The sequence below is a fragment of the Hevea brasiliensis genome, chromosome 14 (assembly GCF_030052815.1).
Source record: "Hevea brasiliensis isolate MT/VB/25A 57/8 chromosome 14, ASM3005281v1, whole genome shotgun sequence".
NCBI lineage: Eukaryota > Viridiplantae > Streptophyta > Magnoliopsida > Malpighiales > Euphorbiaceae > Hevea > Hevea brasiliensis.
In genome coordinates, this window is record NC_079506.1 from 10900671 (window position 1) to 10924719 (window position 24049).

At 35.2% G+C, this 24049-nt stretch overlaps 3 protein-coding genes and 1 non-coding gene across 5 annotated transcripts; all 4 read left to right on the forward strand.

The window, feature by feature from the left end:
* The first annotated feature begins 11393 nt into the window (after positions 1 to 11393).
* On the forward strand, positions 11394 to 11500 carry LOC131173737 (small nucleolar RNA R71). Its single transcript, XR_009144051.1, has one exon. It is a non-coding gene; the product is annotated as a small nucleolar RNA R71 (small nucleolar RNA).
* A 6679-nt stretch (positions 11501 to 18179) lies between these two features.
* Positions 18180 to 18955, forward strand: LOC131173449 (disease resistance protein RUN1-like). The gene has a single exon (XM_058135817.1). It carries the CDS (start codon positions 18428 to 18430, stop codon positions 18953 to 18955), a length of 528 nt encoding a protein of 175 aa, XP_057991800.1. The 5' UTR covers positions 18180 to 18427.
* Positions 18796 to 23039, forward strand: LOC131173447 (probable WRKY transcription factor 19). 2 transcript variants are annotated; one of them, XM_058135815.1, is made up of 6 exons: positions 18796 to 18909; positions 20545 to 20648; positions 20767 to 21060; positions 21143 to 22591; positions 22672 to 22762; positions 22907 to 23039. In XM_058135815.1, the coding sequence occupies exons 2-4, from the start codon at positions 20550 to 20552 to the stop codon at positions 22457 to 22459; spliced, it is 1710 nt and encodes a 569-aa protein (XP_057991798.1). In that variant the 5' UTR covers positions 18796 to 18909; positions 20545 to 20549; the 3' UTR covers positions 22460 to 22591; positions 22672 to 22762; positions 22907 to 23039. The 2 variants fall into 2 exon arrangements, with proteins under 2 accessions (XP_057991798.1, XP_057991797.1); XM_058135814.1 differs by lacking the exon at positions 22907 to 23039 and having other exon boundaries at positions 22672 to 22848.
* Positions 19715 to 20525, forward strand: LOC131172704 (TMV resistance protein N-like; the record flags this gene model as incomplete). Its single annotated transcript, XM_058134219.1, has 1 exon — positions 19715 to 20525. A coding segment is annotated over exon 1 (807 nt), but the record flags the coding sequence as incomplete, so codon positions are not given.
* Positions 23040 to 24049: the final 1010 nt, after the last annotated feature.

Genomic DNA, 24049 nt, shown 5'->3' on the forward strand with positions numbered 1-24049 from the left:
CTAATTATGGTAAAAGTGATTCCAGAGTTGGGGGTTTATGCATAAATTAATTGGGATTTGTCTTGGGCATTCCAATTTTTAGGGAAAAATAGAGTTTGAAGGAAATTGATTCTAAATCCCTTTGATATCTTTTTCAAGCAAATCAAAGTGTATTCTAAAATAACCAAACCTACTTTCGTATGTATTTGATTACTTTAAAACCCATTAAGTTTTGTAACCAATAATTAATTCCTCTTAAAGTCCTAGTTTATTTCTAAATCTAGGTGATTTTAAGTTCCAATCCATGATTACCCATCAATGACTTTCACCTTTCGGTCCTTCAATCAAAGATTAACACAATACCCAATGGGTACCAACATTAGGCAAGTAAATCAAGCACACAAGGAAGGAATCAAAACTCATATTCATATAAAATAAGGAAATACCCAGTCCAAATCCACAAATTAATCTAAAACATATTTCCCAACTCTGAAATCTAAAGAAATTACTCACTCATAATGGTATTTACAAGAAATATAGATGGAAGAATAAAGAAAAACATGATAAAAGGACTGAAATAGGAAAACCCAGGTGGAAGAACCAAGGTCTCTGGTTTCTGGAGCTCCAAACTCGTGCAGCAGCTCCTCTTCCTAGAGAGAATGGCGCCTCCTCTCTCTCTTTCTATTAAATTTTCTTTCCTTTTTGTTTTTCCTTCCCTTCCTCTTATGGCAAAAATAAGGAAATGATGAATTTATATGGTCCCTAAAAGTTGCCCTAAAAGTAAAATAAAAGACAAGGAGTGGATAGGAAATGAGGTGTAAAATTATCCAAGTCAAGAAGACTATTCACGTTACGGCATTCTCGCTTAGGGTTCGCCTAACCTCGAGCGACTTCTTAGCAAATTTAGCCTCTGGTCGCACTGTCTGCTTAAGGTTAAGCAGACCTTCAGCAACTCTCCGCAGATTTAGAGTAAAATGGACTCTTCTGCTCATGCTTGACTTGTGCCGCACCTTAAGCACCGCCGCTTACCCTAAGCATGACCTTAAGCAAAGTCTCAAGCAAATTTCGGCTAGTTTGCTCTTTCAAGGCTTGATTTCTTCAACTTTCCTCCATGCTTAAAGAACTTCAAATCTCTTCAAATTATTTCCTATTGCACTCATTGATCTTCGATTTGCCACAAAATCCTATCAAAAAAACAACAAAATTACTAAAATCAAATATAAAGTATCTAAAGTTAACAAATAAGCTAAAATAAAGCTAAAAACATAAAATCTACTAAAATATAAGGGCAAAGTGGATGCAAAACTACCCTAAAATGCCTATATGAAATGAGTATAACAAATTCCCCCAAACTCAAACCTTTGCTTGTCCTCAAGCAAATTAAAAACAAATAATGCAATTTGGGGTACCTTACCTTAAATTCATGAAAATTACTTATCCAAACTCTCAAGCTTACCTTTAGCCACCAACAAACCATATACCCACTTTCAAGGTGCAAAGAATTCAATCCTTACCAAAGTTATCACCGCTTAGCCTTGGGTCAATTATCCATATCATCAAGCCCAAACCGATCAATCACAAAGAATAATCATGCCTAAATAGACTATAGGGTAATCCATAAGCTAAAGTATCTCAAATAATGATGGAAGTAAATGAATGGATTAATGATATCACAATCCCATAGGCAATTTTCCTATTCCAATCTCCACTAATGTAGCAAATCACCATCAAAAGATCAAAAGGACTTTCAAGGGTTGTAATGGGGCTAAGGGGGTGATAATGTGGCTAACAAGAAAGGGATAAGGGTAACAAAATATGAGAATAATCAAATTATTAAAAAAAATCAAGATACACAAATTTTTTTTTTATTTTTTATTTTTTTTTATTTTTATTTTTATTTTTTTATTTTTTGAATCAAATGGGAGAAGGAACTTTACAACTATTCACCAATGCTAGCATATAATTTTGAAGCTTTTAGAGGGACTACATAAAAACATTGACTTTGAATTATAATTGTCCCTTTCAATTCACCCCCAAACTCATTTCTTTGTGTACTTGAGTGGTGAATTACTTTACATACCATAATTGAATTTGCTAGCTTTTTTTTTTTACTTTAGCCACTTCTCCCAACTAATTGTTATATATATTTTTTTTTTATTTTTTATTTTTTATGTGTATCTATCACTCAAAGAATTATTCTCATGGAGGGTAGGTAAGTGTTTGAGTTTATGGCTAGGTAGTAATGTGGGTTCCAAAGGAATAAGAGGGATAAATGTAGGCTCAAATTGGTTCCAAAGGGAAATTTTTAAGTGAGGTTGGCTAAGGCTAAAATATGGGTTTAAAATTCAAAGAATGCCTAGATCATTTCTTTTTCAGGTGTATGCTATGATTTCGCCTTGAAAGGTTTAGAAAGATTGTTCTAGGATTGGTGAGACATCAATTAGCTACTTCTCACCTTAGAGTTTTCTCTAAGCACTCAAAGTCAATGCAATTGATTGGGTGGCCCTTGGCTAAGAAGATATAAACTAAAGCAAGAATCTAATAACTTTGCACCTATCTAGAACTTTCAATCCATCAAACCCTTCTAAAAGTAAGCTCAATTGCTCTTCAAAGCAATTCTCAATCCTCTAAGGATAAGGTAAAAATTTGTTTTTATGATATGCATGATCCTAAAATGAATGCATAAATCAAATTAAAACTAAGTGTAATCTATATGAAAACTGTATGCAAATGTATGTGTATGAGTATAGACATGTGTGTGGTTTATGTATAAGTGTATGGATTATCTATATATGGATGAATGAAATGCAATAAATGAATGAATGAAAATTTTAAAAATTTTCTAGAAATTTTGCCCTCACCCCCAAACTCAAATGAAACATTGTCCTCAATGTCTAAAATGAATGCAAAGATGGGCAAAATTGTGTGAACTAATCAATTAATGAAATATATACAATTGGGGATTAAATCAATATAAGCTCAAGTATTTGAAAATTAGCTCAAACTGATATTAACAATGAAGCTTTAGAGAGAAAAATATGAAAAAGTATCCCAAATGTATGAATTTACACTGCTTAAGATGTTGCTTATCCTGCTGCGTAGGGTAAAGCGAAAGCATAAGCATTGGCAACATACCATAAGCTTAAATGGTGTAAGGGTAAGCTGTTACCTCCAACTGATGTGGAACAGGTGTGGCTCAAAGAAAATTTGTGCAACTCATCAATGTCAACAAAATTAGGATTGAAGAAAAAGATAAAGTGCAAAAATAATGTGCAAGAAAATGGAAAAGTGTAAAGAAATAAAATCTAATAGTTAAATCAAAAATTAAACCAAAAAGCATTCACAGAGTATCTATGTCCATAGCAGAAAATAAAATAAAATAAAGTAAAGTAAACTAAAGGAAAGAAGTGCAAGTATAATCATAAAAACTAATTACCAAAGTATTACAACCATGACCAAAGTTTGAAAATTAAAATAAACAGATTACAAAAAAAAAATAAACCTAAAACAGAAATTAGAACTATTACTCGATCAAGCTTTCTCATCAAGGCTTTGCTGCTAAACCAGGGTGTGCTTCATGTTCTGCAGTAGGTTCATTGTGATCCGAAGCTTCAGAAGCAGTTTCCAAGTTTTCTGTTAAGTCTTTCATTTCTTGAAACATGGCTTGGCCCCAATGATATAAATTGTTGTAGGATTGGGCCAGTTTGTTGTAAAGCTCCGACATTTGAAGTTGATGTTGCTTGCTTTCTTTTAAGAGATAAAAGTCTCTTTTTAAGTTTCTTTTCTAGCTTCTTCTTTTGGTTAACCTGCTCCTGACCCATGGTTTCAATTTTGATTTCTAAGCTCTTCAAGGTAGCAAGAATTTCTGTGGTGTCAGGTGAGGGAACAGATGGTTGGACAGTGAAACTTGTTATTCTGGATTCCAAGGATCTTAAGATGGATAAAATGTCTGCTGAAAACTGTGGGGTAGATGTTGGTTGTGGTTTTGATGGTGCAAAAGTGGTGGGGTCTGCGATGCAGTGGTATCGAGGATCTTTCTGTAGCAGTATAGGTATGGCCTACTTTCTCACAAACATCCATATGCAGCAACATTGTGCTGTCTATATATGATTCCCCAGAAACTGGCAGCAATTTATATAGACTAGCATCAAAGCTAAATGAGTTTGCTATAGCAGTTATATACCCCCCAAAAACAATACTACCTTTAGTATGCTTTGTGACAATTTGGTGCCAATGAGTAGCTATGAAATGGGCTGTGCTTACTTGTTTTCTCTCCTTCATGCACCACAAGAGAAACAAATCCCCAGCACCCACAATACTGTTACTGTGTCCCCTTCCTAAAACAGTGTAAGTAATGAACCTATGGAGGTATTTCAATACATGGTCAACTATCCTAGAGGCTTTTGCAGTCCTCTGTCTATAATAACCTCCAAAAGGTGCAATATCCTTCCAGAATTGAACAGGGTCATAAACAGTTTGCTGCCACTCCATGTTTTTATATCCTGAATCCTGAAAACCAAAAATTGCACTCATAACAGCCATGTCTAATTCCCTATCAATTCCAGCACATCGAAAATATATCATATCTTTATGTTCAGGCACTGTTGGTTTGAAACTCAACCTTAGGGAACTCAAAAATTCGAGGGTTAGATCCTTGTACACTGGTTCCCTAATTTTAGCAAAGTCAGTCCAGCTAACAGCATTCAAATAGGCAAATACAGAGTCATAAATGCCTAATTCTTTCAAAATCTGCTCATCCATATACTTGTTTGCCAAAATAGTTTTAGAAACTAATTTCTCATAGACCTTTTTCATATCCATATCCCTAAAAGCCCAAGGTAATGGAGAAATTACCTCCTCTATAGTATCTGCAGATGACGCAGGTGCTGGAGAGTGTAAGGGAGACTGAGTTATTGGTGTTTGGGTCACTGGTGCTGGAGTTTGTGAGGAAGACCTGGTCCTTTTGCTAACTGGTTCAGAGGACGGCTGAGGTGGAGAATTCAGGTCGAAAGGAACAGAGGGTACTCATTTAGTTTTCATGTGGGTTTTGTTAGGTTTACTTGCAGCGTTTTTTGTTTTGCGTTGGGTTTTCGTTTGAGTAGGCCTGAGTTCAGCGCTGGTTCGGGGAATGGGAGTCGGGAATTGGTGTTTCATTTGTGGCTCGGGACAGGCGCGAGAGGGGGGTCGGCGGAATGAGAGGTGGTATTTGGCTTGGGGGTGGTGGCGGTGACTGAGGTGGTGGCGATTGGGGTAATGGCGGCGTTTGTGGTGGCGGTGACTGAGGTAATGGCGGACTGGGGCTGGGGTTAGGGTTTGTGGGTAATGAGGATGGAATACCCATTTTTGATTTGACAGAATGTCGAAGTCCACTGAGTTTGGGTTTGTGGGAAGACCACATTTTAGTTCTTACCATTTTAATGGAAAGGAAGAAACCTTTCAGCTTCCTGTAAAAATTGCCGGAAGAAATGGCGTGAGAAAGGAGTCGATGATGTTTATCGGGAGTGTGGGTGAAGCTTTTGGAAAATTGGCGGAAGTGCTGGGCCTTTTAAAATGTGGGGTAGATATGTGGTATTCTGGGCCATGCTTAGGGTTAGGCATAAGGTTCAACAGAATTTGCTTAAGACTCTGCTTGACAAGCAATGTCATCAGCAAGTTTCGGCAGGTTTTGAGAAAAATTGTGGTTTTGCTTACCAAAAACAGTCCAAAAGCTATGGAATGCTATCATGACCCTCAGCAATTACCAAATACACACAAATACCATAAAATTGAGTGATTTAAGTTCATCATCTCTTAGCACTCATCAAACACCATATATTTTCATTTACCTCATGCAAGCATTTTTTTCAATTTAGGCATCTATTTTGACTACCTTTGTACACATTTAATGAAATGGTCTCCTTTCTTTACTTATACCAAAAGCACATTTTCAGCAGCATTTTGGACAAGTTCCAATCAACCAAGAATTGCAGAAAAGATGTAGAAATTGACCTTTTTAACAGCATGAACAGTAGCATATACAGTAACCAAAATCTGCAGAATTCAAAAATTAGCGAATTCCAAACAAAAGCATGCAAATTCCTATCAGACTACAAAATTATATATACACTAAAAGGTGAAACTTAACAAACATTATTTTTGCACTTCAATAAAGCTCTCATCAGTCCTAAATATCAAAATTGATCCTCATTCAAGTTGCATTTCACAGAATTTACACAAAACACAAAATCAAACATGTGCTATCAAGTAGATTGCAATATCAGCAATTTAGCACAAGTTTAAAGGTGTTACTGTTCACAGGCACTGCATAAAGTGCAGAATTTTGCTTATACTTGCTTCTCTTCAATTCTTTGTTTTTGCCACAAGTGTAAACTTGCCCCATCTTCATGAATGACCTACAAAAGATAAACAAATGTCACTTTTGAGATTAATGGGGGTGAAAACTGAAATGAAATTAAATGGAAATTAATTAACTATAAAAGGATACGCTTGGGTTGCCTCCCAAGAAGCGCTTGTTTAAGGTCTTAAGCTTGACCTTCCACTCCAATTCTCCTAAGTATCCCTGACTGGAGAACCAAGCCATGAAACCTCTACAAACTTTTATGGGTTCTCCAACAATATAATGTTTTAATCTCGCCCATTAACTTTGAAAGTCCCTGAGGTCTCATTGCCTATCTCAACAGCTCCATAGGGGTATACTTTTATAACAATGTAGGGCCCTGACCATCTTGACTTCAATTTTCCTGGAAATAACCTTAACCTAGAGTTATATAGGAGAACAACATCACCTTCTTGAAATTCTTTCCTCCTAATATGCTTATCATGCCATCTCTTAGTTCTTTCCTTGTAAAGCTTGGCATTTTCATAAGCATCCAATCTAAGCTCCTCAAGTTCATTTAGTTGCAGCATTCTTTTTTCTCCTGCAGTTTTTAAGTCAAAGTTCAGTGTCTTTATGGCCCAATATGCTCTATGCTCCAACTCCAAAGGTAAATGACAAGCCTTCCCATAAACCAATCTAAATGGGGTAGTTCCGATAGGAGTTTTAAAGGCTGTTCTATAGGCCCAAAGAGCATCATCTAACTTTAGTGACCAATCTTTCCTCGAACAATTCACTGTTTTCTCAAGAATTCTTTTCAGCTCTCTATTGGAGATCTCCACTTGACCACTAGTTTGTGGATGGTAGGGTGTTGCAACCTTATGCTTCACACCATATTTTTGCAATAATCTTTCAAATTGATGGTTGCAAAAATGAGAACCTCCATCACTTATAATGGCACGTGGAGTTCCAAATCTTGTAAAAATGAACTTTTTAAGGAATTTAATCACAACTCTTACATCATTAGTTGGAGATGGTATAGCTTCAACCCATTTGCTTACATAATCTACTCCAACTAAAATGTATTTGTGTCCCAAGGACGATGGAAAAGGTCCCATGAAATCAATGCCCCACACATCAAATAGTTCCACTTCCAATATATTTTGGAGGGGCATTTCATCTCTCTTTGAGATATTACCCATCCTTTGACACCTATCACATGCATTTACAAACTTCCTCACATCCTTAAACATGTGTGGCCAAAAGAACCATGCTCGAAGAACTTTTTCTGCAGTCTTTGTCACACTCATATGACCCCCATAAAGTGAAGAATGGCAATCTTTGATAACATTCCCTATCTCCTCATCAGCTAAACATCTTCTAATCAGCCCATCTCCACATCTCTTGAACAAAAATGGTTCCTCCCAATCATAATCCTTCACATCAAAAAGAAATTTCTTCTTTTGCTGCCATGTTAAATCAGGTGGAAGGATTCCACACACTAGATAGTTCACAAAATCTGCATACCAAGGTGTTTTTGCATTCATGATTACTAACAGTTGCTCATCAGGAAAATAATCATCTATTGGGGGTTCTTTTCCCAGATTGTCTCCTTGTTCTTGCCTCAATCTAGATAGATGATCCGCTACCACATTTTCTACTCCTTTCTTATCTTTAATTTCCAAGTCAAACTCTTGAAGGAGTAGCACCCACCTTATCAATCTAGGTTTAGCCTCTTTTTTCTGAAGGAGATACTTGATAGCTGCATGATCTGTGTATACTATGACCTTAGATCCCACAAGATAGGACACGAATTTATCTCTGCAAATACTCTCGCCAAAAACTCTTTCTCTGTAGTAGAGTAATTTATTTGAGCATCATCTAAGGTCCTACTTGCATAATATATTGCATACACCTTCTTATCTCTCCTTTGTCCCAAAACAGCCCCAATAGCATAATCACTAGCATCGCACATTAACTCAAAAGGTAATGACCAATCGGGTGGCTGCATAATAGGAGCAGATATCAAAGCTTCCTTTATCCTGCAAAAAGCATTCATACAATTAGTATCAAAATTAAATTCCACATCTTTACTCAATAAATTGGTAAGAGGTTTAGAAATCTTAGAGAAATCCTTGATGAATCTCCTATAAAATCCAGCATGCCCCAAGAAACTCCTCACTCCCTTCACAGATGTTGGGGGTGGCATTTTCTCAATAATTTCTATCTTTGATTTATCCACCTCAATACCCCTGTTTGACACAAGATGTCCCAAAACAATTCCTTCTTGTACCATAAAGTGGCACTTTTCCCAATTCAAAACTAAATTGAACTCTTCACATCTCTGCAAAACCTTAGACAAGTTAGATAAGCATTCATCAAAAGATTTACCATACACAGAAAAATCATCCATGAACACTTCCATAATTTCCTCAATCATGTCAGAAAATATGGACATCATACATCGTTGAAATGTAGCAGGGGCATTACATAGTCCAAATGGCATCCTTCGATATGCAAAGGTACCATAAGGACATGTGAAGGTAGTTTTATCCTGATCATCTGGGTGAATAGGGATCTGAAAGAACCCTGAATAGCCATCCAAATAGCAAAAATAAGAATGATGAGCTAGTCTCTCAAGCATTTGATCTATAAATGGTAATGGAAAATGGTCCTTTCTAGTTGCCTTATTCAATTTCCTATAGTCTATACACATTCTCCATCGATTCTGTTCTTGTAGGTATTAGTTCATCATTTTCATTTTTCACCACCGTGATGCCCCCTTTCTTAGGTACAACATGAACTGGACTTACCCAATTATCTGTAAATGTGGTAAATGATACCGCATCAAGCAATTTCAAGATCTCCTTTTTCACAACCTCTTTCATGTTTGGATTCAATCTCCTGTGTGATTCTCGAGAGGCTTTATGGTCATTTTCCAATAAAATTCTATGCATGCACACAGAAGGATGTATTCCTTTAATATCATCAATGGTATAACCAATTATCCTTCTATGCTTCCTAAGAACTCTCAATAATTTTTCAACCTCACAATCAGTCAATTTAGCACTAACAATCACAGGATATGTAGAATTTTGACCTAGAAAAGCATACCTGAGATTTGTTGGAAGAGGTTTCAACTCTACCTTCGGTGCTTCACTTTTCTCAAGCTTTGATGATGAAGTTGTTTCTTGCTTCAAGTCCCCAATTTTTTCAATATCAGCCATAGGCAATGGTGGATTTCCTTCCAAAATTGTAGCATATTCTGCAGCTTCTTCAATCTCATCCCCTTTTTTGATGTTATGAACCAAACAAGCTTCTAAGGGATCTTTAGGATGTTGCTTTTTAAGCACTTCTCTAACCTCTTCATCTATCACATCAACTCTCAAGCATGAGTTTGAATCATCTTTCTTTTTCATTGCTTGAAACAAATTAAATTCAACTTTCTCTTCCCCAACTTCTAATGTAAGCCTCCCATTTTTTACATCAATCACAGCTCCAGCAGTAGCAAGGAAAGGTCTACCAAGAATAATAGGAATGTGTACATCCTCCTCCATCTCCAATACCACAAAATCCACTGGTATGAAAAATTTCCCAACTTTCAGAGGAACATTCTCAACTATTCCAATTGGAAATTTAATAGATCTATCTGCTAACTGTAGTGATATGGTAGTAGGCTTCATTTCTCCAATCTTCACTTTCTCATAGATAGACAATGGCATCAGACTAACACTGGCTCCAAGATCGCATAAAGCCTTATCTATACTGATATCCCCAATGTGACATGGTATGGAGAAACTTCCAGGATCTTTCAGTTTGGGTGGAAGCTTATTTTGCAAAATAGCACTGCTTTCTTCCGTGAGAGCTACAGTCTCAAATTCCTCCAATTTCTTCTTGTTAGATAAAATCTCCTTCAAAAATTTGGCATATGAAGGCATTTGTGCTAAAGCATCAGTGAAAGGAATAGTCACATGCAAAGACTTCAATACCTCCAAAAACTTCCCAAATTGTTTATCTAATTTTGCTTTCTGAAACCTTTGTGGGAATGGTAAAGGTGGCATGTAGGCTTTAGGTGCAACATATTTAGGTTCTTCCTCTTTGCTCTCCCTCTCCTTACTTCCTTTTTCTTCAATTGAATTTTCTTTCTCAGTTTCAATTCTAACTTCAACTTCAGTTTGTTCATCTCCTTCTCTGCTTTTCTTTTCTTCAACTTCCTCTTCAATCTTTTTATCTCCATTCTTCAATATTTTTCCACTTCTCAATGTAATAGCCTTGCAATGCTCCCTTGAATTTTCTGGTTGGCTAGGAAGCTTCCCAAATGCTTTGTTACTTGAAGAGCTAGCTTGTTGAGCTATTTGATTCTCTAACATCTTGTTGTGTGTTGCCATTTGATCCACTTTAGATGATAATTGAGAAATCATTTCTTGTTGACTTTGATGGCTCACAAGTAGAGTTTCAATCATAGATTCCAATCTATTGTCTTGTCTAGTTGTGCTTGTTGTGGTAGAGGTGGAGCAGTGCATTTTGAGGTTTAGAAATTCCAGGAGGAGGACCTCTATTCTGAAAGTTCTGATTTTGTTGATATCCAGAAGGTTGCTGAAAATTCTGATTTTGCCCTTGTCTACCTCCCCAAGAGAAATTTGGGTGGTTTCTCCATGCTGGATCATAAGTTGCAGAAAATGGGTTACCACCTGGTCTTTGATTGTAGTTCCCCACATAATCCACTTGCTCACTTGAAAAATCTTGATTAAGTGCAGAAAAATCTGTGCACAATTGACATTTGCACTCCAATTTCTAGTGAATTACTAGAACCTCCTATGAAGAATCTACTTTCATACTTAACTTGTCCATCTTCCTTGTCAAAGCATCAAACTTAGCATTAATCATATTCATGGCATCAAGCTCAAACATACCAGCTGGTTTCTTGATCTCATTCCTCTCACAACTCCATTGGTAGTTGTTATAAGCAATTTTATCAAGAGCAGAAAAAGCTTCATCTTCAGATTTCTCCATAAGGTCACCTCCAGAAGATGCATCAATTGTACTCCTAATAGCTGGTGAAACTCCATTGTAAAAGTGTTGAACAAGCATCCACTTAGGAATCCCATGATGTGGACATCTCCTTTGCAAATCCTTGTACCTCTCCCATGCTTCATACAAGCTCTCATCATCTCTAGGTTTAAAAGAAGTCAGCTCATTTCTTAGCTTAGCTGTCTTGCTTGGTGGAAAATATTGAGCCAAAAATGCTTGAGAAAGTTCATCCCATGTTGTGATAGAACCCGGTGGCAAAGAATGTAACCACTCTCTAGCTCGGTCCTTCAGAGAAAAAGGAATTGCATCATCAGAAACTCCATTTATCTTCAACATATCACTGATCTCAAGAAAGTGTGCCAGATGCACATGTGGACTTTCACTTGGATTTCCTCCAAATTGTGCTTGTTGTACCATTTGACAGAGTGCAGGCTTCAGTTCAAAATTATTAGCTTCTACCCTTGGTCTTGTGATACTTGGCATGAAATCTCCAATGTTAGGATAGGCATGATCCTTCACAGAGCGGTTGTTATTGTTGTTGTTGTTGTTGTCAGCCATTTCTTCTTGTAATTGTTCTTGCTCTTGTGCTCTTTCTTATTGTTGTTGAGCTTTAATTTCAGCTTTTCTCCTCTTAGATTCTGCTCTTAAAGCTTTTGCTGTCTTCTCTATTTCTGGGTCAAAGAATAGATTGATTTCTTCACTTTTTGTCCTTCTCATAAAATAAAGCACCTGAAAAACAAAAATAAACAAATTCTCAAAGTAAAATGGTAAAAAGAAAATAAAATAAAGTGCCCAAATTAACCAAACAAACAATTGTTCAATATCAAACAAAAATCAAATCCCCGGCAACGGCGCCAAAAACTTGGTGTGGCGAATCCGCAAGTATACGGGTCGTCTCAAGTAATAAAGTGATGAATCAAGTATCGTTCCCACGAGGATTTGCTGTTTGATTACTAAACTATGAATGAAGCGATTATTTGGGCTAATGATTAATGAATAAATGGTAAATGTAAATGAGCAAGGTAAATTGATTAATCCAATTGAAATGGGTAAAGAGCAAACAAATAAATTCTAATTCTAGCTCGCAATTAAACTAAAATTAACAATGGGTAATTTAAGCAAAAGTCTAATTATGGTAAAAGTGATTCCAGAGTTGGGGGTTTATGCATAAATTAATTGGGATTTGTCTTGGGCATTCCAATTTTTAGGGAAAAATAGAGTTTGAAGGAAATTGATTCTAAATCCCTTTGATATCTTTTTCAAGCAAATCAAAGTGTATTCTAAAATAACCAAACCTACTTTCGTATGTATTTGATTACTTTAAAACCCATTAAGTTTTGTAACCAATAATTAATTCCTCTTAAAGTCCTGGTTTATTTCTAAATCTAGGTGATTTTAAGTTCCAATCCATGATTACCCATCAATGACTTTCACCTTTCGGTCCTTCAATCAAAGATTAACACAATACCCAATGGGTACCAACATTAGGCAAGTAAATCAAGCACACAAGGAAGGAAACAAAACTCGTATTCATATAAAATAAGGAAATACCCAGTCCAAATCCACAAATTAATCTAAAACATATTTCCCAACTCTGAAATCTAAAGAAATTACTCACTCATAATGGTATTTACAAGAAATATAGATGGAAGAATAAAGAAAAACATGATAAAAGGACTGAAATAGGAAAACCCAGGTGGAAGAACCAAGGTCTCTGGTTTCTGGAGCTCCAAACTCGTGCAGCAGCTCCTCTTCCTAGAGAGAATGGCGGCTCCTCTCTCTCTTTCTATTAAATTTTCTTTTCTTTTTGTTTTTCCTTCCCTTCCTCTTATGGCAAAAATAAGGAAATGATGAATTTATATGGTCCCTAAAAGTTGCCCTAAAAGTAAAATAAAAGACAAGGAGTGGATAGGAAATGAGGTGTAAAATTATCCAAGTCAGCAGCACTATTCACGTTCTGGGCATTCTGCTTAGGGTTCGGCCTAACCCTGAGCAGCTTCTTAGCAAATTTAGCCTCTGGTCGCACTGTCTGCTTAAGGTTAAGCAGACCTTCAGCAAATCTCGGCAGATTTAGAGTAAAATGGACTCTTCTGCTCATGCTTGACTTGTGCTGCACCTTAAGCACTGCCGCTTTACCCTAAGCATGACCTTAAGCAAAGTCTCAAGCAAATTTCGGCTAGTTTGCTCTTTCAAGGCTTGATTTCTTCAACTTTCCTCCATGCTTAAAGAACTTCAAATCTCTTCAAATTATTTCCTATTGCACTCATTGATCTTCGATTTGCCACAAAATCCTATCAAAAACAACAAAATTACTAAAATCAAATATAAAGTATCTAAAGTTAACAAATAAGCTAAAATAAAGCTAAAAACATAAAATCTACTAAAATATAAGGGCAAAATGGATGCAAAACTACCCTAAAATGCCTATATGAAATGAGTATAACAGTAAGAACTCCTTAGGCTAACACAACTCAAACACCAGGAGCTGATAGTGGGTAAGATGTTCTGACTGACTCTAATAGAAAAGGACTTAGTGGGCTAAATGATGAGCAGTGGGCTACATTGCTTGGCATGTTGAGTTTGCACAAGGATGAGAGGTTGATGGGTAAGCAAAGGATTTTGCCTTGGATTATTGACACAGGAGCTTCACACCATATGATTGGCACATATGCATGTTTGAGTGAATTGCATGACATTGTGCCGTGTCCAGTTGGCTTACCTAATGGAGAGGAGTCCATTGCGTTGAAAGAGGGAACTGTGTTTTTTGGAGGAGAATTGAAGTTGCAACATATTCTTTTTGTGCCTAATTTGAAATGCAATATGATTTCTGTATCTCAGCTTCTTAATGATTTGAATTTGGTGGTTCAAATCACTAATAAAATTTGTGCTATATAGGGCCAAAATTCGAGAAACCTGATTAGAGCGAGTGAACAATGTGAGGGGCTTTACTTTCTCAAAGGAGTGGCTTCAGTTCATGCTTACAAGATAACTAGTGTTGCCTCTTTTGAGCTTTGGCACAGGAGAATGGGCCATCCTTCTTTTAAGGTGGTAGAGTTAATTTTTGAAGTTAATAGTCCTGGTAGGAATGATAATAAGGCTTATGATGTTTGTTTTAGAGCAAAACAAACTAGATAAGTATTCATTGCTAGTGATAATAAAGCTAAAGAATGTTTTGATTTGATACATTGTGATTTATGGGGACCTTATAGAGTTCCAGCTTCACATAGGGCCATTTATTTTTTGACAATTGTTAATGATTATTCTCGTGCTGTGTGGATATACTTGTTGAATGGAAAAAATGAAGTTTCTTGTGTTCTTAAAAGATTCATTGTAATGATTCAAAGAAAATTTAAGAAAGTTGTGAAAATTATTAGAAGCAACAACGGAAGTGAATTTATGTGTTTGAAAGAATATTTTGATGAACATGGCATTTTACATCAAACTTCATGCTTCAGGACGCCTCAGCAGAATGGGCATATGGAAAGAAAGCATCGTCATATTCTTAATGTGGCAAGAGCATTGCGTTTCCAAGCACATTTCCTATTGAATTTTGGGGTGAATGTGTTATTATAGCTGGATATTTGATTAACATAACACCATCTGTGCTATTAAATGGTAAAATGACATGTGAGGTTCTTTTTGGACAGGTGCCTTCTTATAAACACATTCGGACTTTTGGATGTCTATGCTGTACACATAATCTAAATCCAGATAATGATAAATTTGCTAGTAGGAGTCGAAGGTGTATTTTTGTTGGATATCCATTTGGGAAGAAAGGTTGGCGATTGTATGACTTGGAAAATTGTGAATACTTTGTTTCCAGGGATGTAATTTTTGTTGAAACAGAATTTCCATATGCCAATGAGAATATTATAGGTGCTGACTTGGCTAAAAATAGAATTGTGAATTGGAGTGGTGATGTTGAGGATTCGAAAATGACATGGGAAAGGAGCATGCTCAAAGCACGGGTAGAGAACACGAGGTGAATCGTGATATTGAGGAAACAACTGCCATTGATGCAAGCATTGATGTAGGAGACAGGGGGGCAATGGTGTGGAAGGAATGATGTCCTAGAGGAGCAACTTGGTAGGGGACAAAAGGTTAAGAAACCTTCTATTCGTTTGAAGGACTATGTGACTCATACCATCCGATTAAGCCCCTCTGCATGTTCATCGTTCCAATCAAATTTCTCAGGTACTCCTTATCCTATAGAACATTATGTGAATTATGGTAAATTCTCTTTGCAACACCAGTCCTTTTTGGCAAATATTACTGCAGGACAAGAACCTAGTACATATGCTGAGGCCGTTAAGGATGAATGTTGGAGAGAGGCAATGAGAAAGGAGATACAGGCTCTAGAGGACAATGGTACATGGACAACAGAAGACTTACCACCTGGGAAGAAAGCAATTGGGAGTAAGTGGATCTATAAGATTAAGTACAATTTTGATGGAAGCATTGAATGGTGCAAGGCATGCTTGGTGATACTTGGAAATAATCAAGTTGAAGGCATTGATTATCATGAGACGTTTGCCCCCACAATAAAGATGGTTACTATGCACACCTTTCTTGCTGTTACAACTGCAAAGTATTGGGAATTACATCAAATGGATGTACAAAATGCTTTCTTACATGGTGACTTGGATGAAGAGGTTTACATGAAGATGCCATTTGGTTTTGTTTCCCAGACACCAAGGAAGGTATGTAGACTTCAAAGTCTTTATATGGTTTGTGACAGGCACCTAGGCGTTGGTTTGCCAAATTGGCACCATCCTTGAAAACTTGAGGATTTAAGCAATCCTGTTCAGATTACTCTCTGTTTACTTTTTGAGATGGGCCTGTTCGATTGAATATTCTTGTCTATGTTGATGATCTCATTATTTCTAGTAGTGATGAAATGGCTGTGCAAAAGTTCAAGGATTATTTAAATCAATGTTTTCATATGAAAGACTTGAGCAAGCTGAAATATTTCTTGGGGATAGGGGTGGCATGGAATTCAGATGGTATCTTCTTGTGTCATCGTAAATATGCATTGGATATCATTTTTTAGGCTAGTTTACTAGGGGCTAAGTCGACTAAAAGTCCACTTGAACAAAATCACAAGCTGGCACTTGTAAAAGGTGCTGATATGGACGATCTCGGTCAGTATAGCTATCTGGTATAACGGCTTATTTATCTGACAATTACTCACCCTGAACTATCTTATTGTGTGCATATACTTGCACAGTTTATGTAGCAATAGAAGAAGGAACATTGGGAAGCAGCTTTGAGAGTTGTGCATGATTTTAAAAGAAATCCAGGTCAAGGTATTTTATTTCATGCCAATTGTGATAAAAAATTGTATGCTTATTGTGACTCAGATTGGGCCAGTTGTCCTTTGACATGACGGTCTTTAACTGGTTATTTTGTTCTCTTGGGAAATTTGCTTATCTCATGGAAAACCAAGAAGCAACAGACAGTGTTTCGCTCTTTCGCTGATGCTGAGTATAGATCGGCTTGTGAACTCAACAGGTTGAAAGGATTATTGACTTCTCTTGGTGTTGAACATTTTGAGCCTATGCATTTATATTGTGACAGTCAAGCAGCTTTGCACATAGCAGCTAATCCAGTCTACCATGAACGTACAAAACACATTGAAGTAGACTGTCACTTTATTCGTAATGAGATACAAAATGGAAACATTCAAATGGAGTATGTTCATACTTCTATGCAACCTGCTGATATCTTTACGAAGGCTTTGGGAAAGAATCAAATTGATTTTCTTCTTCGCAAGTTGGGCATTCAGGATCTTCATGCTCCAACTTGAGGAAAGGTATTGGATCAAGCAGGAAAGATCTTGGCAGCTGATTGGTTTAGGAAGTTTTGCGAATAATTTGTTTCGTAAAGTCTTGATAGTTTACCTTGTTTACGAGATTTCTTATTGTACAGTTTTAGGAGTTTACCTTGTTTAGGAGATTTGGTGAGCTATAGCTCTTGTGTATATATATATTGTGCTTGTGTCAATGAAGGAGGTAGAACTTTCAGGCCCATTTTTCTCAAAATTCTTTATTGTATTAATATAAAAATAATAATTAATATAGTTATTTCATTAAAAATTATATTGTATTCATATAAAAAATAATAATTAATATAATTATTTTATTAGCATGTTGAATAATAAAATTATTTCTTATATCTCGAGAAAATACACAAAATTTTTTCTATTAATTGTGCTATAAAAGTTTACTATATCAATTTTTATATTATAAAATTACTTTTTATTTTGTTTAAAGAAATAAAGAAGGGATAGAAATTTAAAGAGAGTGAGTAGAAAGAGGACAAAAATGTAATTTTCTTTTGACAACCGGTTAACAGGTCATAATGACTATTTCTGAATAAAAATTAAAATTGGGTGATATTTTTGTAATAAATTGAAATTACATAATTGAAATAAAATAATCTCCAAAATTGAGTGGCCATCTTTGTGCTTTAGCTCTAAATTCAGATGAAAAACTTAAAAAAGTAAAAGCTATTCCTAACCGCCCAATAGTTCATTTTTCGCTTCGCTATGTGCCTTGTTAAAAAATAAAACAAGTGACCTCAAAGTATGGAGGTGGTCCAGACTTCATGTGGTTGAGCCCCATACACACAGAGCCCCAGCCAAGTGCCTTCCTGATTAAGTTTGGAAAATGAAATTTCTGATTATCTCATATTTCAATCCCAATTAATTAAAGTAAATAAGGATAATAACTCTAATTAAAATAACAACTAATCCAATATTTCAATCTTGATAAATGAGTTTAATTAGTTGAACGTAGTTTAATTAAGTCGGTAATTTGACATAAAGATTAGAGAGAGACTATTGATAAAGAGGAAAAGATTCGATCTTATATGACATAAAGAGCATTTACTTTGTTGACAAAATATAGCTATGCATTCCTTCTATGAGAAGGCACATAAGGTGTTTTCCTCTTGTTTCTTGCTTTCTTCGTTTACTTGTTCATTTATAAATTTCATGTCTCAGAATAGTTTACACACACACTCACAAAATATTCATCTTTAGTAATTTGCTCTCTCTGCCTTCTTCAAACTCAGTTGCACAATATCCTTTTTTTATCACTTATCATGGCTTCTAGTTCTTCATCAGCACCTCCCTGCAAATATGATGTTTTTATTAGTTTTAGAGGCAAAGATATCCGTAAGCGTTTTCTGTCCCATCTCTTTGTTGCTTTGGAGCGAAAACAAATCAACGCCTTCTTGGATGAAAACCTTGATAAAGGAGAAGATATCTCACCAGCTCTCTTGAAAATAATCCAGGAGTCAAGTCTCTCAATAGTCATTTTTTCTGAAAATTATGCAGATTCTCCATGGTGCTTGGATGAGCTTGTGAAGATACTCGAATGCAAGGAAACTTTAGGACAAATGGTCCGACCAGTTTTTTATGAAGTAGATCCAACTGACGTTCAAGAGCCGAGAGGAAAATTTAAGGAGGCATTTGATATTGCTAAGCGTGGAGAACAAGTTAAAGGCAGTTTACAAAAGGTGGACAAATGGAAGCATGCTTTAATGGAAGTAAGCAACTTATCAGGATGGGATTCACGAGATAAGTATGTTAATTACATTTTTAAATTACTCTTTACTGTAGTTTTCTAAGCTTCAATTTAAGAAAACAGTATACACTTTTAATAGAGCACATTAATCTTAATATAGAGCACTAATCCAAAAATAGGCACTGCTAATGTAGAAAATCGATATTTGCTACCTTATTCTACAATCAGAACATATTAATTATATATTTGTTAAGAGTCCGGTAGAGAAAAAAATTCTAATGGGTTTACAAAGATCAAAGGCTAACTAATTTATTAGTTAGTTCTAACCTTTTAGTACTGGTTAATCCAAGCCTTGGCAAGTTCAATCTTCATACTTTATATACTCTTAACTCTAGCACATTCATTTTCCTCCACCCTTTCAATTTAGTTAAGCCCAGCTTCGTTCAGTCCAGTTTCTTGGTTATGCCATTGCATTCAAAGTTTAGGTTTCAGGGGGAGTATTTCAAGTAGTAACTACCTCAGTTGCTGCTTGACCACGTAAAGGGGAGTATGAAGAGTCCCACGTCTAAAACATAAAAGAATTCGATGGGTTTATAAGGTCAAGGGCATTAACCAAATAGTTAGTTCTTGTATTTTAACAATGGTTGGTCTAAACCTAATTAGCAAGCCCAATCTTCATATTTTATGGACTCTTGAATCTAGCTCATTCATTCATCTCTACCCTTTCAGTTCAGTGATAATATTACTATTTACTTAGAAGTGTGAGTTTATCATTACTTACTTGTGTTTGTTGTTTGTATATAACTAGGTATGAGTCCAAATTGGTTGAGGAAATTGTCAATGATGTTTTGAAGAAACTTAGTCATATGTCTAAAAGTGATGATTCTTATGATCGCAACTTGATTGGAATTGAATCGCGTGTGGAAAAAGTAAAACGGTTGTTGAATGATAAGCAAGTTGTAGGAATTTGGGGGATGGGAGGCATTGGTAAAACCACAATTGCAAAAGAAGTATTTCATCGAAACAAGAATAAATTTGATGCTTATCACTTTGTTGACAAGCAACCATTATGTGAAGACGCATTAAATAGCAGAAGGAAGATATTCATTGTTTATGATGATGTAAATGATCCGATCCATTTAAAAAGTTTAGCAAAAAAATGGGATTCATACGGTGAGGGAAGTAGAATCATTGTAACTAGTAGAGACTTGCAAGTACTTAAAAATGTTTGTTCAAGTGAATGCATATATGAGGTTGAGCAATTATGTAACTCTGAAGATCTTGAACTCTTTAGCTTGCATGCTTTCAAACAAAATAATCCCAAGGAGGGATTTGTGGAGCTATCAAAGAAAGTGATAACCTATGCTGGAGGCAATCCATTAGCTCTTATAGTCTTGGGATCTCATTTATTTGGTATGGAGATAGAAGAATGGAAGAGTGAATTGGAAAATTTGAAAGGTCAATCTCTTAAGAATATTCAAGATGTTTTGAGAATAAGTTATGATGGGCTAGAGAGGAATGAAAAGAAAATATTTCTTGATATTGTATGTTTCTTCAAATGGAACCCAAAAGATGATGTTCAGAAAATGTTAAAAGCATGCGGTTTCTCTCCAGAAGGTCCAATACGTCGCCTAATTAATAAATCTCTCATACGTATCACTTTTGATGTCGTATATATGCATGACTTGATAGAGCAAATGGGCAAGGATATTGTCAATGAGGAATGTGAACAGCCTGGAGGACGCAGCAGGTTGTGGAATTATGAAGATATTAGTCATGTATTAACGACGGATACGGTAATGGCCAAATTAATCAATGAGGCTTCTTCCATTTTCATATTTGAATTTTATAAGAATGTTAGCTCTCATGACGAAGTATTAATCAATAATCCTTTTTGCTGTTATTTTTTATTAGGGAACTCAAAATGTTGAAGCCATATTACTTAACATGCAAAACAACAGTAAATTGGAGGTAAGTTCCACGGCCTTCATGAAGATGTGCAATCTTAGATTCCTAAAAGTCACGGATGATTCCACAGTAGGCGAAGTGCTCCTTCCTAACAGCTTGGAATTTCTTCCACAAAAGCTAAGATATCTTTACTTGATTAATTATCCTCTAGAGTCTTTGCCATTAGAGTTTTGGCCAAAGAATCTTGTACAGCTTCATATGCCTTTTAGCAACCTCAGACAACTGTGGAATGAAGATAAGGTACCGTTCATAAATTTTAGCTACATTTTATAAAGTTGATTTGTGTCTTCTAATTTATTGATATTTTTCTATTTAACTACAGCCTCTTGGAAATTTGAAATTAATGGACCTCAGCAACTCTATTTACCTGACCAGGATTCCAAACTTGTCTAGTGTTGCCCCAAATCTCGAGTTTTTATATTTGGAAGCATGTTCGAGTTTGGTTGAAATTCCCTCTCTTCAAAATCTGAGCAAGCTTACCGTACTAAATCTATGTTGGTGCCTTGAGGTCACAGATTCTCCAGAGATTCCTTGTAATATAAGGATTCTAACTTTAGATGGAACTGCAATAGAACAACTGCCCTCATCAATTGAGCATCTATCTCAGCTTGTCAAATTGTCCTTGAATGAGTGTATAGAAGTAGTGAGTCTTCCAAGCAGCATTTGCAAATTGAAACATCTTGAAGAACTCTCTCTCTATGAATGTTCAAGCCTCGTGAGTCTTCCTAGCAGCATAGGTGAGTTGAAATGTCTTGAAGAACTTTGTCTCGATGAATGCTCAAATTTGACAAGTCTTCCAGAAAGCACCAAACAACTTCTGAAGTTGAAACGACTTAATTTAAGAGATTGCGAGAGTCTAAAATGCTTACCAGAGCTTCCATCATGCTTAGAATACTTACATGCAACAGATTGCATCTCTCTGGAATCTGCATCAACTTCTTTCCTTTTCTTAGAACATGAAGATGAAAGTGAAGAAGCAGATGAAAGTGAAGCAGCAGATGAAAATGAAGATGCGGATATATGTGAAAGAGAAGATTTTTTTAAAGATTGCAAATTTCTTGATTTTGGTAATTGCGTTAATCTGGATAAGAATAAAGTTATGGAGGATGCATTGAAAGCACATCTTTTGGGTCAGAAAGTTATATTATATATTGAAGGAGGTGAAGTGCCAGAAGGGATGAGTTATAAGAATAAAAGTGGATCCTCGCTTTCATTCAGACTTAACCGTCGTCACTTAATTGCCTTTTCTTTCTGCGTTGTTCTTCATCCCACAGAATATTATCGTAATCCAGACAGCATTAAATGCAGAGTGGATTTCATAGATGAATCTGGATACAGCCATAGCCGTGATTTGTTTTTATATTACTATGGGGGTTTGGATGAGGATGATGATTTGGATTTTAAGGATTCACCAGAACACGTATTGCTTTCTTTCAGTGATAATAAATTCGGCTATGTTGATGAAGAGTGTTTCATTGAGGCCTCATTTCAGTTCTCCATTGCAGATGCCGTGGAGTTAATTACTGAGTGTGGGGTTCATCCTATATATAGTAGAAATAAAAAGAGAAGCAGAAATGAAGAGCATTTGGATGACAAGGAACACAAACGACCTCTTCAAATATTAAGAGAAGAAGAATAAATTATGAGGAGGAAGAAAAGCAAGAGGAGGCTTCTTCTTCTTCTTCACTCAATCTAAATCTCTCACTATCTCTTCCTGGTTCCTCTTGATAATTCTCAGCGTCCAACCAAAACCTACTCACTATCACAACAGGTAGAACTAATTTCTTATTTGTTGTTTTAGCATTCATATATAATTGCTTTACTCTCATGAATACTTGCAATCTTTTGCAGCTCTATCATCACCTTATTTGGTTCTTAAATACATGCTGCTCCATATTAATCGCCATTTGAGAAAGTGCTTTAAATCATACATCAACAGGAGGTGAAAAGTTGAATAATATTTTTGTATATCAATAGAAGTGTGAAAAATACATCAATAATTTGGTTATAAGAGGTAAAATTATCTGACTTATATATTAATTTAATTTTATATTTTAATTACCAAGTCATGTTGATGCCATGATAGGATCATACAACTCCAACAGCAAAATGCTGAAAGTCATCTTCTTGGCAAAATTTCGCAGAGCTTCATGGCAACTACATCAGCTAGAATCAATGGAGGAACTTGTTTAAGAAAGAATCTTGAATGCTTATTACTTATTAGCCTAGCAACCATCTGATTTCTGATAGAAGAAGGCTTTAAAGCGGCTTATGTTTTTCGTGAGGCTTAAAACGTAAACAAAAATGGCAACGTCTTCCGCTAATATTTAAAATAGAGAACTCCAGTTAGTTTTCTAATTTTTTTAAAAATTTAATTAAGATTTTTTTAACAGAAAATTTAATTAAAATTTAAAAAATAACTTTATAAACTGTTAATTAAAATTATACTATAAATTTTCATAACTAAAATTGAATAATTATTTAAAAACTATTTATTTATAATGATAAAAAATTGACTATCATTATAAAATAAATAAATAACACATATTAATTAAAAAAGTAAAATAAGTTTTTTTAAATATATTTTATAATAATTTATTTTTTATATTATGAAAAACACGTTTTTCTTATTTTTCATAAAAAAATAAAAATTGAAATTTTTCTCAAAGAAATAAAAACAAAAATTTTTTTTCACAACTTACTATGTTCCTTTTTTGACAAATGTAACTAGATTGCTAATTAATAAATTTAATATAATTTATATTAATCAGTTTAAATTAATATTTTACTAAAAAAAACCTTTAATAATAATATTTTTAATCAAAATATTTATTATACTTATGATAATATAATATAAAAATATGTATTTTCATTCTCGTTATATTTTGATTTTTTAATTAATTATATAACTTTTTTATAAAAAGTTAAAATATAAATTTACAAAAAAAGTTAATTGAAATTTGATTGATAACATCGTTACACGACCATAATTGGCAGAATAAACTTGAGTTATCTAAGTAAACGTCGTAACCTTTTGCAAAATACAAACTAAAAAGTATGCAACTCCAATAAGAAGACAGGCAATGGTTTATGATTGTGCGGTCATGAAGTAACAGTCTGTTTGTTTTTGGGTGAAATAGGAAGGATTAGAAATTAGAGAGCGATTATCCATTTGGAAACTAGAAATTTGCAATAATTCAATTCAGTTAATTTCTTTTTTGTTAATTCT

Bases quoted from the DNA above. Each gene is read 5' to 3' on its own strand.
- LOC131173447 (XM_058135815.1), top strand. From the start codon at position 20,550: ATGGGCAAGGATATTGTCAATGAGGAATGTGAACAGCCTGGAGGACGC. The intron at 20,649-20,766 runs GTAATGGCCAAA...ATTTTTTATTAG, and splicing joins ATGTATTAACGACGGATACG to GGAACTCAAAATGTTGAAGC. The intron at 21,061-21,142 runs GTACCGTTCATA...ATTTAACTACAG, and splicing joins AACTGTGGAATGAAGATAAG to CCTCTTGGAAATTTGAAATT.
- LOC131173449 (XM_058135817.1), top strand. From the start codon at position 18,428: ATGGCTTCTAGTTCTTCATCAGCACCTCCCTGCAAATATGATGTTTTT.